At 41.1% G+C, this 17,907-nt stretch overlaps 1 protein-coding gene across 9 annotated transcripts in view; it reads left to right on the top strand.

The window, feature by feature from the left end:
- The window catches only part of TAMM41 (TAM41 mitochondrial translocator assembly and maintenance homolog), a 60,443-nt gene that overhangs the window by 21,653 nt on the left and 20,883 nt on the right, over window positions 1-17,907 (top strand). For 7 of the 9 annotated variants that reach the window (XR_001178932.2, XR_006601559.1, XR_006601560.1 and 4 more), the window contains 2 exons: window positions 6,861-7,006; window positions 16,313-16,478. Coding sequence is in view for 6 of the 9 variants with exons in the window: in XM_045063321.1 (XP_044919256.1) it covers window positions 6,861-7,006; window positions 16,313-16,478 (312 nt within the window). In the remaining 3 variants the exon portion in view is untranslated. Of the gene's footprint in view, window positions 1-6,860; window positions 7,014-16,312; window positions 16,479-17,907 lie in introns of those variants that run through there. The other 2 variants (XM_045063320.1, XM_045063322.1) reach the window with 2 other exon arrangements.

The raw sequence follows: 17,907 nt of genomic DNA, 5'->3' as shown, positions 1-17,907 counted from the left end.
ATTAAACTTTTGTGCTGTAAACAATACCCTCAAGAAAGTGAAAAGGCGGGGCGCCTGGGTGGCTCAGTGGGTTAAGCCGCTGCCTTCGGCTCAGGTCATGATCTCGGAGTCCTGGGATCGAGTCCCACATCGGGCTCTCTGCTCAGTGGAGAGCCTGCTTCCCTCTCTCTCTCTCTGCCTGCCTCTCCATCTACTTGTGATTTCTCTCTGTCAAATAAATAAATAAATAAAAATCTTTAAAAAAAAAAAAAAAAAAAAAAAAAAAAAGAAAGTGAAAAGGCAACCAATAACTTGGGAGAAGAGATTTACAAATTGTATATCTGATAAGGAATAACACCAGAATATATAAAGAATTCTTGGAACGCAATAAAAAGACAAATAACCCAATATTAAAATAGGCAAAGGACTTGAATAGACAGGCTTTCAAAGAAGGTATACAAATAGCAAGTAAGAACTTAAAAAGATGCTCAACATCATTAATCATTAGGGAAATGCCAATTAAAACACCAGAAATGGTCCTTCGTACCCAGTACAATGACTATAATTGAAAGACAAGAACAAATGTTGACAAGGATGCAGAGAAATTGAAACTCTCATGCATCATTGATAGGATTGTAAAAGGGTGCAGCTGCTTTGGAAAAATAGTTTGGCTGTTCTGAAGATATTAAACATAGAGTTACCATATAGCCCAGCAATTCTGCTCTTAAGTATCTACTCAAGAGAAATAAGAACACATATATGCACAAAAACCTGTACACAAATGTTCATCATAGCTTTATTCATAATAAATAGCCAAAAAGTGGGAACAACCCAAATGTCTATCAGGTGAGGAGTCGATTAAAAAAATGTGGTACATAGGGGCACCTGGATGGCTCAGTGGATTAAGCCTCTGCCTTCGGCTCACATCATGATCTCAAGGTTCTGGGATCAAGCCCCATGTTGGGCTCTCTGCTCATCGGGGAGTCTGCTTCCTCCTCTCTCTCTGCCTGCCTCTCTGCCTACTTGTGATCTCTCTAATAAAAAAGTAAAATCTTTTTTAAAATGTGGTACATCCATCCAATGGAATATTATTTAGTCATAAACAGGAATGAATATTGATACATGCTACAACGTGGTGAACTTTGAAAACATAATGCTAAGTCATAAAAGACCACTTATTGTACAATTCCATTTATATAAAATGTCCAGAATAAGGAAATCTAAAGGCAAGTAGATTAGTCTTTGTCTAGGACTGGGAATGGAAGGATGGAGGGAGACAGAGAGTGGCTGCTAATGGGTACAGGGTTTCTTTTTGGGAGGCCGAAATGTTCTAAAATTAGATGGTTGCATAACCCTTTAATATATACTAAAAATACTTTAAAAAATTGAATTATATATTTTACATGGTTGAATTGTGTGGCATATAAATTATATCTTTAAAAAATAACCTGTTATAAAATGAATATTGGGGCCACCTGGGTGGCTCAGTTGGTTAAGCATCTGCCTTTGGCTCAAGTCATGACCTTAGGGTCCTGGGACTGAATCCCACGTCAGGCTTCCTGTTCAGCAAGGGGTCTGCTTCTCCCTCTCCTTCTGTCTTCTGTCCCTTCCCCTGCTCATGCTTTCTCTCTCTCAAATAAATGAGTAAAATCTTTTAAAAAATGAATATTATTTGGGGCCCCTAGAAGTCTCAGTTGGTTGAGCATCTGACTTCTGATTTTGGCTCAGGTCATGACCTTGGGATTGTGAGATCCACATCAGGCTCTGAGCTCAGCATGGAGTTGGCTTGAGTTTCTGTCCCACTGCCCCTTCCCCCTGGCATGTGTGTGCACCTTCTCTCTCTCTCCCAAATAAGTAAATAAATATTTTTTTAAATGACTATTATTCAGCCATATCAACATCCAGTTTGGGCTACTGTTCTTAAACACTACCACATAAGAAATCCCCACTTCTGTAATCCACACTGAAAAGACCTGTTTTGTTTGTTTGTTTGTTTGTTCGTTTTTTTAAGATTTTATTTATTTGACAGACAGAGATCACAAGGAGGCAGAGAGAGAGGAGGAAGCAGGCTCCCTGCTGAGCAGAGAGCCCGATGTGGGGCTCGATCCCAGGACCCTGGGATCATGACCTGAGCTGAAAGCAGAGGCTTTAACCCACTGAGCCACCCAGGCGCCCCAAAAGACCTGTTTTCATAGCACTTCCTGCCTCAGGTAGGGCAAAGATCTTTATATCTCCAATATCTGGTACAGCTCCTAGTACTTACTAGCCACCCAGATATTTACTGAACTGAAATAACAGCAGTATTGCAATGAGTTTAAGAGGGAAAAAGTTAGCCAGTTTTCATTTTCAAAGACTTCGGGCTTCCTCTACCCTGCTGTCCTTTCCACGTCCCATATGCATATCATAGCAACAGTACTATCTGCTTTACCACCTACAAAGCATTTGCTACTGCCTTAACTCATTTAAATCTAAAAATAACCTGGGCACCTGGGTGGCTCAGTTGTTAAGTGTCTGCCTTTGGGCCAGGTCATAATCCCAGGGTCCTGGGATTCGAGCCCCATATTAGGCTCTCTGCTCGGTAGGGAGCATGCTTCTCCCTCTCCCACTTTACCTGCTTACGTTCTCTCTCTCACGGTCTCTCTCTCTCTGCTAAATAAATAAATAAAATCTTTTTTAAAAATAAAATAATAAAAAATAGGGGTGCCTGGGTGGCTCGTGAGTTAAAGCCTCTGCCTTCAGCTCAGGTCATGATTCTTAGGGTCCTTGGATCTAGCCCCACTTCGGGCTCTCTGCTCAGTAGGGAGCCTGCTTCCTTCTCTCTCTCTGCCTGCCTTTCTGCCTACTTGTGATCTCTGTCTGTCAAATAAATAAATAAAATCTTTGAAAAATAATAATAATAAATAACCTAGTGAGGTCAGTGTGATGGTTACAGCCATTTTACAGATAAGAAAACTGACTCAGAAGGGTTAATCTCCAGTCACCCTAGAACACTGCCAGACTTGAAAGTGAGGGTCTTTCCACTGGGCAGTGCAGCCCCTTACGTCCCTACGTTCATAATAAGGCCCCTGGCCATTGGTAGCATGCTGGAATCACAGAGCAGGCCGACTACAGATGCTTTACAAGCCTCTGGGTTTATTTCATTTCAAAGTCGAAGAGAAATCATCCTTTTGGTTACCCATTGTTATTAGACTGGCAGTTTTCTGGCTTGAGCAGTCAAGAGTTAAACTTACCAGTAGAGGTATAAAATAAAAGTCAGCAGTCGGTTTTTCTCAATTCCTGTGTTTTGTTGCAAACATCTCTTGAGGTAAGAAAAATTGATTCTTATGATCAAAATGCTGGGCCATGCTGTGCCCACAATTTTATTCATTTTGTTCAGAAGAAATGGGTAGTAAGCCCATTTGCTTGCTGTTCCCTGTGGCTGAGCTAGTTCTGCTGCACAGCAGTTGGAGAAATTCAATTCAGCAGACGTTTATTGATGTGCCTTCCATGTGCCAGACAGTGCACAAGGAGATGGAGATACAGGGATGAATACACCCCAGTCCTTGTTCTCATAGAGTCCAGAGTATTTTCCAGGCCCTTTAATCATGACATGCAGATGCTCTTTAGGGTAGACTTTGGATTAGTTTGTTTTATATTTTGGTAAAATACAGCCACTCTTAGAAAGTTACTATCTAAAATGTAAGAATTCCTTGTTGAATGTACAAGAAAAAAAAAAAAAAGACACACATGTTTAGAATTCAACGGTGATTGGAACTGATCTTTCACTTCAGAGCCAGCCACATTGGTTTCAGAGTTGGGTGACATTTTTTCCCTTCCAAGATTGATAGAATCCATTTATAGGCTCTAAATAAAAGCCTAAGGATTTACACATTGAAAGTTAACCCAGCTGCCTTTTCATGCACATTTGCCAAGTTAGCACATCTTTGCACCCCATGCATCTATTTAAAAATGCTAGAAGTAATATGCCAGCATTATGGAAGTGAGAGAAATGGAGGAAAACTGCAAAGTACAGTTGTACTAGTCACCTAAAATGTCACTGCCCTGATAACAAGAGGTGGCTGTACCTTTGCACGTCAATCTCCTCATCTATAAAATTGGGAATACTTATTGCCTTCTTTAGGAGGCTTTGCCAGGACTAAATAAGTTAACAGTATAAAGCGTGCACGCCCCAAAAAAGCCACAATAAATGTGTACTTTTTAGAGTAAAAACATTTTTTTTAAAGATTTTATTTATTTTATTTGACAGAGATTACAAGTAGGCAGAGAGGTAGGCAGAGAGAGAGAGAGGAGGAAGCAGGCTCCCCGCTGAGCAGAGAGCCCGACGCGGGACTCGATCCCAGGACCCTGAGATCATGACCTGAGCCGAAGGCAGCGGCTCAACCCACTGAGCCACCCAGGCGCCCTAAAGTAAAAACATTTTTATGTCATCTTTTTGTCTCATTTTTCCTCTTTTTGTACCAAGTTGTTTTCTTGTTGTACTTTTTGTTTTCTTAGCTTCTTACTATTATATGATCACTTTCCATCTTGCTATGTATGGTTATTATAATGTTTAATGGTTGCATACTGTTTTGTGGTAGGATATGGCAGTACCATTGTAACTTATCCATTCCCCTGTTGTTGGACATTTGGGCTGCTTCCAATGTTTCAGTATTATAAATAGGGCCTCAAGAACAGTTGTATATATGCAGTGTATTCTTTTACTTACTGGGAAGTCTAAGGCCCGTGGCTTCATCTCTGTCTAAATGGGGATAGAATAGGTATCTATCTGAGAGGACAGGGATGTGTGGATTAAATGAAGGAATACAGCAAAGCACTTGCATCAGTGCCTGGCTCTTACCAGGTGCTCAGCAAACATTACCTCCATAACTCTGGGTCTGTTCCTTTAGGATTGCTCTATAGAGATGGAGTTGTTTCATCCACTGCTTTCCAAAGGATTTTACCAGTTTAGGATCTCAATGGTATTTTGTGAAGGGACCAATTTCTCTACACCCTCACTACCCCAGGATTTAACTGTGTAACTCTCTTCCCCTTCAAAATGTAGTGAAAAGAGATGCCTGGGTGGCTCAGAAGTTAAGCATCTGCCTTTGGCTCAGGCCATGCTCCCTGGGTCTGGGGATTAAGCCCCACATCAGGCTCGCTGCTCAGCAGGGAGTCTGCTTCTCCCTCTACCCTTCCTGCCTGCTCTGATTTCTCTCAGTCTCACGTTCTCTCTCAAATAAATAAAATCTTCTTTAAAATAAAATGATAGTGAAAATAAGTTTGCCCATATTGGGGCAGCTTGTTACAACTGGAACTCTCTTCTGCTTACTGCCCTGAACAGACCTCATGTCACAAATGTTGGATTGCAGAGGCTGTTTTTATGTTTGTTTTCCTAAAGCTTGTAGTCCTCAGCTGCTTTCCACGAAATTGTGCTTTAAGTTGGTCCTCTGAACCTTTAAAACCCACCATACTTTATTCCTTACTGAAGTACATAGTATTGGGTATCAGTATTTTTTCTAGAACAAAGCGATAGTTTGGTCTAGTAATATCTGTTGTGACACATAATAATTTCAATTATTCCCTCCTCTCCTGCCCACCCCACCCCCCGAGAAAATGAATTGGCAAGGGTAACCATATGTTTGGGTTTGCCCAGTTTTTACTTATCCTGGTATGATTATCCATCACGCCCACTTCACCCTCAAAAGCGACCTGTTCAGATGATGAATTACACTGTCACCTGATGCCTAGGAATTTGTTAGCACCCGGGGTACCTGCCTACTCTTACTACCTCACTGTTTTCCCAGATGACTTTCTACCTGTCAGGAAGGTTTCATCACCGTGCTCTTACCAGCCTTCACCTGGGAGGCCCTCACATGCACCCAGCCTGTTTGGACATGGTTAGCCCAGTAGGGCTTCCCTCAAGTTTTCACATTTCCTTATCTTTTTTCCTCTGCATCTTGCCGATAACTGTCAATGGCATAAGCAGGCCAGGGCACCTCAAATTTGTGTCAGAATTGGCTCTTTGTCTTTCAGAACTGTTTATTCTGCAGCTCAATTCATCCCACAGGCAAGTGTAACATTCCTCATTTCTCACCACTTGCGATGTAAAACATGGTATCTGCTTTCAAGAATTTCATCTTAAATGTAAACCTCTTAATAGGAATCTTTTTTTTTTTTTAAGAATATGGACTTCTTTTTTTTTTTTTTTTTAAGATTTTATTTATTTATTTGACAGACAGAGATCACAAGCAGGCAGGGGAGATGGGGAGGGGGGGGAAGCAGGCTCCCTGCTGAGCAGTGAGCCAGATGCAGGGCTTGATCCCAGGACCCTGAGACGATGATCTGAGCTGAAGGCAGAGGCTTAACCCATTGAGCCACCCAGTGGCTAGGACTCTTAATGCTCGCTGCTCTTGTCCTTATCAAATATGATAGATAAAGTTCTTTATATTCATAAAGTACCTCAAAGCCCTTGCACAAACACACCAAAGAGGTTCAAGCCAAGTAAGCAGTAGCAAGGACACATCCAAGATGACACAGCCATCAGCTCCATGATTAGTCACAGAATTTTGCTCACAGGATGGAAGATTATAAGTATAGGTGCATTTGCATTGGAAAAACAAAAACAAATCAGCTTCTCAATGGTGATTACCTTTTGCACTTAGGTAACTGCATTTTAACCAGAAAAAAGAGCTTTATGATTTGAGAGGCTCTGTTTGCCCCTGAACAAGTGCCTGCATTTCTTGGGTAATGTATTAGTCACAGTTTTAAAGAGGAAAGGCAAATGATTTGAATGTGGGATGCCACCATCTTGAACTAGCATAGGATGAATATGGGGCTGTAGTTTTGTAGGTCAGGATGTGGACTCTCAATGGAAAATTTGTTTTTCCATTTGTTTTAACCAGGCGACTTTCGGATGGTGGTTGGAGAGGATAAGACAAAAGTGTTGAATATTGTGAAGCCCAACATAGCCCACTTTCGTGAGCTCTATGGCAACATACTACAGGAGAATCCTCAAGTGGTGTATAAGATCCAGCACGGCCGACTGGAGGTAAACTGTATGTGAGAAATAATTTATATTGTTTCTAAGGCAAGAGCTATTCTAAGAGGAAGAAGGGTTAGAGCAATATGATTAGTGTGATAACATTTACAGTTTATAAAAAGTAGGTTTCATATGTAAACATACTAGTCCATGTATTTGGAATAATGCCAAAGGTAACATAAGAGACAAGTAATAAGAGGCCACCTTTGGGAAAGGGAACAGGGGCTGATGTGGGAAAGGACCTGTCTTTACCATGTATATCTTTTTTGCCATTTGAAATTCTTACTATATGTACTGATTACCAGTCAAAAACAAGTGAAAATAAATTCTCAGATTCTTCATTCCCAAACCCACTTGCCTCCCCAGACGTAACCTTACTGACAGTTCAGCATATATTCTCCCAGATCTCTTTTTGTGTGCATTTTTGTATTTATTTGTACATATACACATGTATGAGTTTGGTCTTTGTTTGTTTGGTTTGGTTTTATGTAAATGGGCTCTCACATATATTTTTCTGATGCTTATTGTTTTCCTCACTCGTTGGGTTTATTATATCTTGGCTTTCCTTTTGATACATCAAATGAAACTTTCTTCCCGAGTATCTTTAAAAATTATATATATAAATATTTTAAAGATTGTATTTATTTATTTGAGAGTGAGAGCACAAGCAGGGCAAAGGGCAGAGGGAGAATCAGAGTCCCTGCTGAGCAGGGAGCCTGATGCAGGGCTTGATTCTGGGACTCTGGAATCATGACCTAAGCCAAAGACAGACGTTAACCGATTGAGGCACCCCCCAAAATTATATTATTAAATATTTGAAAGTAAATATTAAAGAACTCTTCCTTTGAGGAAAGTATTTTGAATTTAAGATTTTTTAAAACTCTGGAAACCACAGTTATTTTTTATGTTTATCACAAAGAACACTCTTCCTCTTCCAAATAATAGGGGCAACTAATTTTTTTTTTTTAAGATTTTATTTATTTATTTGACAGACAGAGACCACAAGTAGACAGAGAGAGAGAGAGGGAAGCAGGCTCCCTGCCCAGCAGAGAGCCCGATGTGGGACTCGATCCCAGAACCCTGAGACCATGACCTGAGCGGAAGGCAGTGGCTTAACCCACTGAGCCACCCAGGCGCCCCTAGGGGCAACTAATATTATATTAAATATAGAATCAATGGAATTTTTACAACTGAAAGGGAACCTTGAAAAAAAAGGAAGTGTTTTTTTAAAAAAGAGAGAGTAACATGAAATGCCCAGAATTTTGCAAGTTTTTTAAACTTTTTACTTTTCTCAAAGAAATGCACGCACATGGTTTAAAAACCAAATGGGACCTCAAGGTTTATAACAAAAAGTAACAGTTCCCTACTTGGCAACTTCCTGCTTCACAGTGCTTCTTCCCAGAGGCGACTGCTTTCATCTCGTTAGCGGTCCAATGTTTACCTCCATGTTTCTAAACAATATGATGTCACTGTTATTTGTTGATTTTTTTTTCTGTTTTATACTTTATTTTTGTCCTCCTCTGTGGAAGATGAAGATTCTCTTACTCCCTTTTGTCACTCCCATCAACATGCTCTCACGGGTACACACTCACACGCACACACTTCCCTTCCCACCTCATTCCCTCTTGCTCCACGTACAGTTATTTCATAATTTTTGGTTAAGTTAATGTTTTCTATTTACATTATTATGAAACTTACTTTTTCTTCATTGCTGGGATACACTACTATGAAATCTTCTTTCCTGTGCAAATGTGTTTTTCTTGGAGTTAATAATTGTCTCATTTTCTTCATTTGCTTAATTTTTTTAATACCTGTCACTAATTGATACCCTCTTACAGATCTGTATAGCTTCTCTCATCATAGACCAACACATCAGGTATTTTCTGTTTCTTGTTTTTCTTGAGGGTGTTTCTTCCTGGAGCTCCGTGTGCCCTGTTCTTTCTGGACTGGTTGTTTTCTAGCCTTGTGGCACAGCTCTTCTCCTGGAGCATCTTTTCATTATCACCCTGAGGGTTCTTTCCGCCTTCTCTCCTTTCCTAGGTTTTGGTTTTCTGCATTTTTTGTCTTCTTTTTTCATGATTACGCTTTAATTTTGGTGAAATATACCTTTAGTACCTCTCTACCGTAGGTTGCAAGGAAGGTAAATTTTTTGAGACCATGTACCTCTGCACATTCTACTCTTGTACTGATTGATAGTTTGGGGTACGTATTACATTCTAGGTTGGAAATAATTTTTCCCTCAGACTTTTTAAGTCACAGCATCCTCCTTCTAGTGTCTAAGTGTTGTGTTAAAAAGTCCAGTGACTTTCAGATTGCCTGTCCTTTCAGATTGCCTGTCCTTTTTTAGCTCTCAGATAGTGTTTAGGATCCTTTCCCTTTTTCCAGTCTTAAATTTCATGATGATTTGTCTTTGTATATGTGTTTTTCACTATTATTCTGGTACTTCATGAGCGTTTTCAGTCTGGAAACTCTTGAGCTCCAATTCTAAGAAATTTTGTTACTTCTATAATAATTTCTTCATATCCATTTTCTTACTTTGCTCTTTCTGGAATTTCTGTTAGCTGGTTGTCAGACCTCCTGGTTTGATCTTTTTAATTTTTCTTTTCTCCTTCCTTTTTCTTTGCGGTTTCTGTTCTCTTTTCCAGAAGAATTTTTCCAACTGATCTTCTAGCACCACTATTAAATATTTAATTTCCTTTGTTCTTTTTTTCTTATAGCATCCTGTTTTTGTTTTCCAAAGGCATTATCTTTTATCACCCCTTTAGTGGTCTTCATTATAATTTTTGAAGTTTTATCTTCTTCTTTACATTGTTTCTATTTCTCTTACTGTTAGAATCTGTAGGATTTCTCCAGACATCTGTAGGATGTCCAGTAGACATCATCTACTCCCTGGTTTGGAATCAGAAAAGATTGCCTAGCTGCCAACTTTTGGGAAACTGAGCAAGGGAAAAGGGCTGGGAATTTTCTTTAACCCTGAAGATATTTCCAAATTCCTCGCTATGGCCTGTGAAAGCCTGCATGATCTAAGTCCTAATTGATCTCTTATCCTGGGGAAGCTTACAAGAGTAAGATTTATGGACCAAATTACAGTTCCCAGCACTACTGAGGTTGTCACTGACACCCCCCTGCTCCTTCCCGTACTACACATTCCAAACTCCCCTCACCCTTATCTAGCACTTGTGCTGGGCTAGACGAGGTGGCCCAGACCCTCATCCCTAAGGCATCTGAGACCCGGTCACCTTCCCCATTTCAGGCTACGATTGCTGCCCTTTCCCTTTACCATCAAAATTGGGCAAGGGGTACTGAGAGTTGTGCACCAGCAGCTTTACCTCAGATGATCAGGATCAATTACTTCTGACACTGTGGTGACTCCTTTCTGTGTCTGCTGGACTTTTGGCATGGGATCTGAAGAGAGCGGGTGGCAGTCATACCTTTAAGTTTAAAGTCTTGAAGTCGTAGGCATAGGAGGCACACATTTTCTGAGTGGGTCACTGGGAACAATGGGAAGCAAGGCTACCTCTTCCATCCCTTGGTTCCCAGACCTATGCATTCTACTGGTTGGGAATGAGGTACTCTGTAACAGGCATTAATTTAGGATGTGTACTGCACCCCATTCTCACCGGGTATCATCTCCAAGCTGCTGGCTTACCTGTTCTTCATTGCCCTGTCAGGATTTTTTAATGATGGAACTATTAGCATTTGGGGCTAGATAATTCTTTGCTGTATGGGCCCCAGATTTCCTCTTTTTGGGAACTGCTCTATCAGTCTGGCAGCTTTGATGAAGTATATGGTAGTTATAGTGGAGGCATGGTCCTGTGCCCGTTGCTGTAACTCTGTACCTCTTTTGCTCTAAAATGAGTGCCATAAGTGATGTTCCATAGTACAACCATGTTGGTGAAGCAGGCATCCTGTAAGCCTTGTCATGGTATTGGCCAGGTCCTGTAGGCAGGAAGGGCAAACCCATGTTCAGAACATGTGTAACTTCCAGTTAAGATGAATTACTGCCCCTTCCCAGATGGAAGGTGTCCAATGTAGTTAACATCCACCAAGTGGCTGGTTAGTCTCAAGAGATGGTCTTATTATCAGATTCTCAGCTTTGGCTTCTGTTGCTGTCAGGATAGACTTTAACAACAGCAGTAGCTAAGTCAGCCTTGGACTAGGCAGAACCTTGTTCCCTGCCACCATGGCTACTCCTTTTATAAGCCATTGTGCCAGAGGCTTTTGAATTAACTGGCTGAATTGTTCTTTTGGTTATTGTTGATTCTTCTGTGAAGGATACTTTCTCGTGGACATTAGCAAAATACAAAGATCTTCACACTTTGTGCATGCCTCCTGTACGTGCATCCACATACCTCTTCTCCCCAGTTTTTTTTTTTTAAAGATTTTATTTATTTATTTGGCAGTCAGAGATCACAAGTAGGCAGAGAGGCAGGCAGAGAGAGAGGAGGAAGCAGGCTTCCTGCAGAGCAGAGAGCCCGATGTGGGGCTCGATCCCAGGACCCTGGGATCATGACCTGAGCCGAAAGCAGAGGCTTTAACCCACTGAGCCACCTAGGTGCTCCTTCTCCCCAGATTTTTGTCTTTAGTCTTCCAGTATTTTTCCTTTCAGGTCTGGCCAACCAGTGAACCATACTTCACTCCCATGGGTCTTTGTATATTCTTCCCCAGGGCTGCTTTGTCCATGTAAAGTGGATGGCCAGGTGCACTACCGGAAGCATACCCATTTGGGAGGATTTCCCCTCATTAGTGTCTTTCAGGGCTGCCCCTGAGTGAGGCTGTAATGCATCAGTTTTGGCTTGTTCATACCAAGCCAAGTCATCCCTGGAGCAAACTCATCCTTTATCCACCACATGCCAGTCATAAGGGAACCTCCATGTAGCCATGTGCATGAAACAGTGGAGAAATAGGATGGCGTGCACTGGTGCAACAGTGCATAGTCGATGGTATGGGGCCTGGGTTTCCTGCGTGTGCAGCTTACTCGTGCCCTTTGGCCTTACTTATGCTGGTGTACCTCTTCTGTCTTACAGTGGATTACTGTTGAGCCTGCCTGAACTTAACAGTTGGTGAATATGAGAGATCTCAGTTCATGATGGACGGTTCTTGATGCATGGTCTTTTTTTGCTCCACGGTTAGAAGGGTCTCATATCTGGGAGCTGATTTCAAATGATGTATTGTTCTTCACTCCAGAGGGCATGACCATCTCCAGAACCCTAGCAGTCTACATTGTGATTCTCCTACTGAGAGCCCACCACAAGCTTCCTGTGACTTCTTTTTTCTTTTCTTTTTTTTTTTTTTAAGATTTTTATTTATTTATTTGACAGACAGAGATCACAAGTAGGCAGGGGGCGGGGGTGGGGGGAACAAGCTCCCCGCTGAGAGAGAGCCCAATGTGGGGCTCAATCCCAGGACTCCAAGATCACGACCTGAGCCGAAGGCAGAGGCTTAACCCACTGAGCCACCCAGGTGCCCCTGTGGCTTTTTATACCAAAGATACCTTTAGCATTATGGAGTATATATGGAGTATATGGCCCAAGTGAGGGCCTGCTTGCTCTGCTGCCTGGATCTGTTGTAGAGCTCTTTTCTGCTCTGAGCCCACACAACTGGCATCCTTTTATACCACTTCATAAATGGGTCTGAACATTACAGTCAAGTGTGGAATCTGCTGCCTCCAAAACCTGAAGAGGCTTATCAAGCATCATGCTTCAGTCTTAGCAGTAAGAGGTGCAGGATGCACAAAGTTCATCTTTACTTTGGAGAGGATGTCCCAGCATGCATCAGACCACTTGGCCACCAAACTTTTTGTTGATATGGTAGACTCCTGAAACGTCATAGGGTTTATCTTCTACCCTCTGGAGTGCATTTATCTACCAGGCACTCCAGTGTACTTTTGTCTGTTGCTTACCAGGTAACAGCAGCAGCAAAGCATTGATGAAGTGGGTCAGCCCAAGATTACACGGAATGGCCACACTGTCTGGTTTCCTTGGGGGATCTTACAACACAGAATGGGAAAGTTAACAGAGCCCTGAGGCAAACATAGATATACTATTGTCTGTCTCGTGAATGGGAGCTGCTTCTGATCCTCCTTACAAATAAAGATGGAAAAGAGTGCATTCCCTAGTTTTGGCCCCATCCAGATACCTGCAGTTCTGTTGACTTGCTCTAATAGATTTACTGCATCTGGCACAGCAGATGAAACTGGGACTTCCACTTGGTTGAGTTGTGGTAGTCTGCTGTAATCTTCCAGAACACATTTGGATTTTGTGAAGGCCAGACTTAAAGGAAGTATGATGGAGACCATTAGCCTTTGTATTAGTCAGAGTTCTCCAAAGAAACTGAGCCAGTAGGATATATATATAGAGAGATTTATTTTAAGGAATTAAATTGTGGAGACTAATGAGTTTGAAATGTACAGAGCATGCCAGCAGGCTGGAGACCCAGGGAAGAGTATGTTGTAGTTTTAAGTCTGAGGGCAATCTAGAGGTAGAATTCCTTCTTCCTTGGAGACTTTAGTCTTTTTTCTTAAGGCCTTTGGCTGATTAAATGAGGCCTTCCTGCATTATAGAGGGAAATCTGCTTTATTCAGAGTCTGCTGACTTAAATATTAATTATATCTTTAAAAGTACTCTTATAATAATATCTGGACTAATGTTTGACCAAGCAACTAAGCACAATAGTCTAGCCAAGTGACACAAAATCAAGCATCACACCCCTGTATCCTTTAGGTATACAGATAACACTGATACCCTGCTGTTCCTCCTGAGATATGGTGTTTGTTGTTGTTGTTTTTGTAATCACTGTCTTGCATAAGAGGTAAAATGGCAGCTTCAGAGGCTTCCAGTTGGCCTTCCTTAGTATGACAGCTCTAAAATACCAACACAGAGTGTGCGCATTAGGACCACTCCTGGTACCTATTGTGTAGGATTGGGATTGAGTGGATTTGAAACAAGCCGTCATCTGATCCTACGATGGCACTGTGGAACTAGGTGGCCTTTCCTGGTTGTCCCGTCTTGGGGCAAAGAGGCCAGGCCTTTGTACACTGCATTGTCCAGTCATTGGGTCCAAGCCCTCCCTTTGGCTGAGGACAAGTCTGGGAGGGACTCTAAGAGAGGGAGTCAGCCAACTTCCCCAGCAGCTAGTAGAGTGGATACCTTGGCCCTTAAGCCAGGATCTGTGTGGTATAATGCAGCATCCAGTATCCTGTGACCACATGTGCTTTTTTAAAACATCAGCTTTATTGAGATGTAATTCACATACTATAAAATTCAGTGTTTTTTTAGCATATTCACAAAGTTGTGCAACTACCACTACAGTCTAATTTTACAACATTTCCATCACTTGAAAAAGAAATCCCACATCCATTTGTAGTTTCTATCTTCCCCACCCCACAGGTGACCACTAATCTGTTTTCTGCCTCTATGAATTTGTCTATTCTGGACACTTTGTATAAATGGAACCATACAGTGTGTGGCCTTTTCTTATCTGCTTTTAAAATGCAGTTTGACTTCCATGATTTTTTTTCAAATTCTTCTCCTTTATTTACTGACTCTCATGATTTAACTAAATGCTTTCACTTCCATGTTTTAATGAGAATCAAAGAGGATAATTACACAGAATTTAGCAGTTTATTTGAAAATGTCACCTAATGTTCTGTCTTTCAAGCAAAAATTCCAGTGCATTCTTTTCCTCAAAAGAAAGCAGTGGCAAATAATATTTTTTAACTCTTGATATCTCTGAAATTCATAGATAAAGCCTTACAGAAATATAAGATCCTTTTTACTAATCTCAATTCTTAGCCCCAATGTATGAATCCATAAATGTTTATTTCTAATATATTTTACAATAATAGCCACATTTTAAAAAAAAAGATTTATTTACTTGACAGAGATCACAAGTAGGCAGAGAGCAGTAGGCAGGGTGGGGGAGAACAGGCTCCCTGCTGAGCAGAGAGCCCAATGCAGGGGCTTGATCCCAGGACCCTGAGATCATGACCTGAGCTGAAGGCAGAGGCTTAATCCACTGAGCCACCCAGGTGCCCCATAATATCCACATTTCTATCATTTATTGAAACAAATATAAATAGAGTACAAATTCTTTGGATTTAGAATCATTTTAATGATAAATATGAAATTTTTAAAAAAAAAACCCTTTACTGGAGCCAGTGGATAATAGAACTTTGCTCTTCTTTGCATGAATTTTATAGAAAACTGGAAAATCCAGACAATACTCAACAAATACTTGTTATATGAAAAAAAGTAGTAGACTAAGTGAAACTAAGTATTAATAAGTCATATCTAGAAAATCTGGATCTAAAATTTAATACATTCATTTGTCTCATTTTTTCTTACTCTCCTCTTAGTCCAAGTTAAAACCTAAACATTTGGTGAAAGAATATAAGACAGATTCTTACCTGAAAAATAATGGGATGAGCCATTAAGGGCGGTGCTACTGGTTCTCACATTGACAGGCAGGCAGTGTCTATATGATTTTGTAAAAACTTAGTTCCATGAAGTAAAGTATATTAGACTAGGAGTTAGGGAAGCTAGGTGTGGTCTTGGCTCTGTGGCTAAATTTGGATTCAAAGTAAAGTCTGATGTGTAGTTTGTATGTTTTATTTCTGTATTTATCTTTCAACTTGATGTCCTTGGAATATGTGGGGCACAGAAACCACTGGTGTAATTTAATCCTCCTTAAGAAATAACGAAAACTAAGTTTTATTGATGCACTTATTCATTCCTTACTCAGCTAGGGTTTTTGACTACCTACTATGTGCCAGAAGGTTGAAAGCAAATAAACTTGTCTTCAGTTTATTCCTACAGTTAATGAAATACAGCCTGGTGAATAAAAAGGCCCAGAAGGCAGGAGGCACGAGGTTAGAGGTGGCTCTCTCGCAGTGGCAGTAGGACCCTGGTTGTGCCACTCAGTGCCTCTGTGTTTAAAATGGGAGAGAGTGAGTACCTGGATTTGCTGAGCCTCAGTCAATGTTAGTAGCAGCCTCAGTTCCTTCAGCTGCTGGATATAAGACCCATAGGAACTTCAAAACTGAGAGACAGAAATTGATCGTTGAAAGAAGCTTCTATACTTTTTTCATGTAAAAATGGACCATTATAGGAAAGGAGTTGACCTCTTTGAAGGAACTTAGCATGTGAACTCTTGTGCATTCAGTTTCAGAAAGGAGCAAGTCTCCTTAGTGTGCTGCCCAGTCTAGGGAATAGGTTCAGTGTATGTTTATGTGATTTGAAAGAGAAGCCATGTGTCGTTGAATCTTTATAAAATTCAAAGAACTTTGCATAGACATTATCTTTTTTCCCCCCTTAGATAGATAAAAGCCCAGAAGGACAATTCACTCAGCTAATGACATTGCCCAAAACCTTACAGCAACAAATTAATCATATTATGGACCCTCCTGGAAAAAACAGAGATGTAGAAGAAACTTTATTGCAAGTTGCTCATGATCCTGACTGTGGAGAAGTGGTGCGACTAGGTATGTTTCTGGATTTGATATTCAGGAAATGCTGACCATGGGTAAAAAGCAAACTCTGTGACTGAAATGTATTCTTTATTCTTCCTTTCCTGGTGAGATGGAGAGACAGATTGTCTCATGGAAGAAGAAAGCGCTAACAGTCTGGGGTTTTTCCAAATCTAAATTGTCATTTGTTTGAAGTAGGGTGGTGAAAGTACTTCTGTTTTCAGATTCCTGGATCCTAAATCACTGTCAAAGGAAAAAACAATGTTTGTTTTGGTTCTAAGAACATAACTTCTAGAAGTTTTTCCAAAGACTCCTCCATGTCCTTCATGGTGGTCTGAGAAGGAAGGAGACTGGTGACATTTTTAGTGCTTTTATAACATCAGGAATACAGCTTTCACCAGCTGACTCCTGTTCAGTGTGTCTCATCATGTGTTTCGTCAGTTCCCTCTGACATGGCCCATGTTCCACATATTACCCTGGGGCCTTCTCAGTGTTTACCCAAAAATCTTTTTTTTTTTTTTAAGATTTTATTTATTTATTTGACAGAGTGAGAGAGGGAATACAAGCAGGGGAAGAGGGAGAGGGAGAAGCAGGCTTCCCGAGGAGCAGGGAACCTGATATGGGGCTCTATCCCAGGATGCTGGGATCATAACCTGAGCCAAAGGCAGACGCTTAACAACTGAGCCACCCAGGTGCTCCTGTTTACCCAAAAATCTTATCTTCAGAGACCTGCTTCCCTTTGAGGTGTTTACAAGGGCTGTCCGTAAAGAAATAATCATGACTAAAAATGACTCTCTTCTCCAGATGAGCACATTCTCCTGTTTTATTGAGTAAATATTTCTAGAGCTCCTCAAGGATGCAAGCTTAGATACCCTACCCAGTGATGCATTCTCCCGGGGACCTGCCCCAGGCTATCAGGGCATGCATCTAGATTCCCAGGTATCTATTTCTGAAGATAAGTGAGGAGGCACATTGTTTGTTTTCATTTTAACATGATTCTGTCACAATATGATCTCTTCTGCCTTTGTGAGAGGATGGAGGACTGAGGAATGAAAGCTCCTAGATGGAAACTTTGGGTTCTTTTTAATCATTTCAGATGTTGGGGTTGAGAACCAGCAGCCTTAACCAGATTTAAAAGTCATAAAATGAGCTTCGAGGTTGATTTAATCTACCTCCTGTTTTAATTAAGGCGAGGAGGCCCAGGCGCAGAGGGGACCAGGCATTTGTCTGGGCTCCCACAGCTGGTCGGTAACACAGCTGGTTGATGACACAGCTGGCAGCTCTGATCTCCTGGCCCTCAATCCTGATACCCCTCCCATTGTCATTCTGTGACACCAGGGCAGAGCTGGATTTGCTGGTGTTATAGATAACTGGAAAGAGTATTTTGTTTTAGGTTTTAAACGTGTGAAGATGACTAACATCTGGGTTTTTTTGCATCTTTGTT

The sequence above is a fragment of the Mustela putorius genome, unplaced genomic scaffold (genome assembly GCF_011764305.1).
Source record: "Mustela putorius furo isolate JIRA1106 unplaced genomic scaffold, ASM1176430v1.1 tig00003850_pilon_pilon_pilon, whole genome shotgun sequence".
Lineage (NCBI taxonomy): Eukaryota > Metazoa > Chordata > Mammalia > Carnivora > Mustelidae > Mustela > Mustela putorius.
The sequence above is the reverse complement of the archived record's forward strand: the minus strand, read 5'-3'. Positions and strand labels throughout refer to the sequence as shown.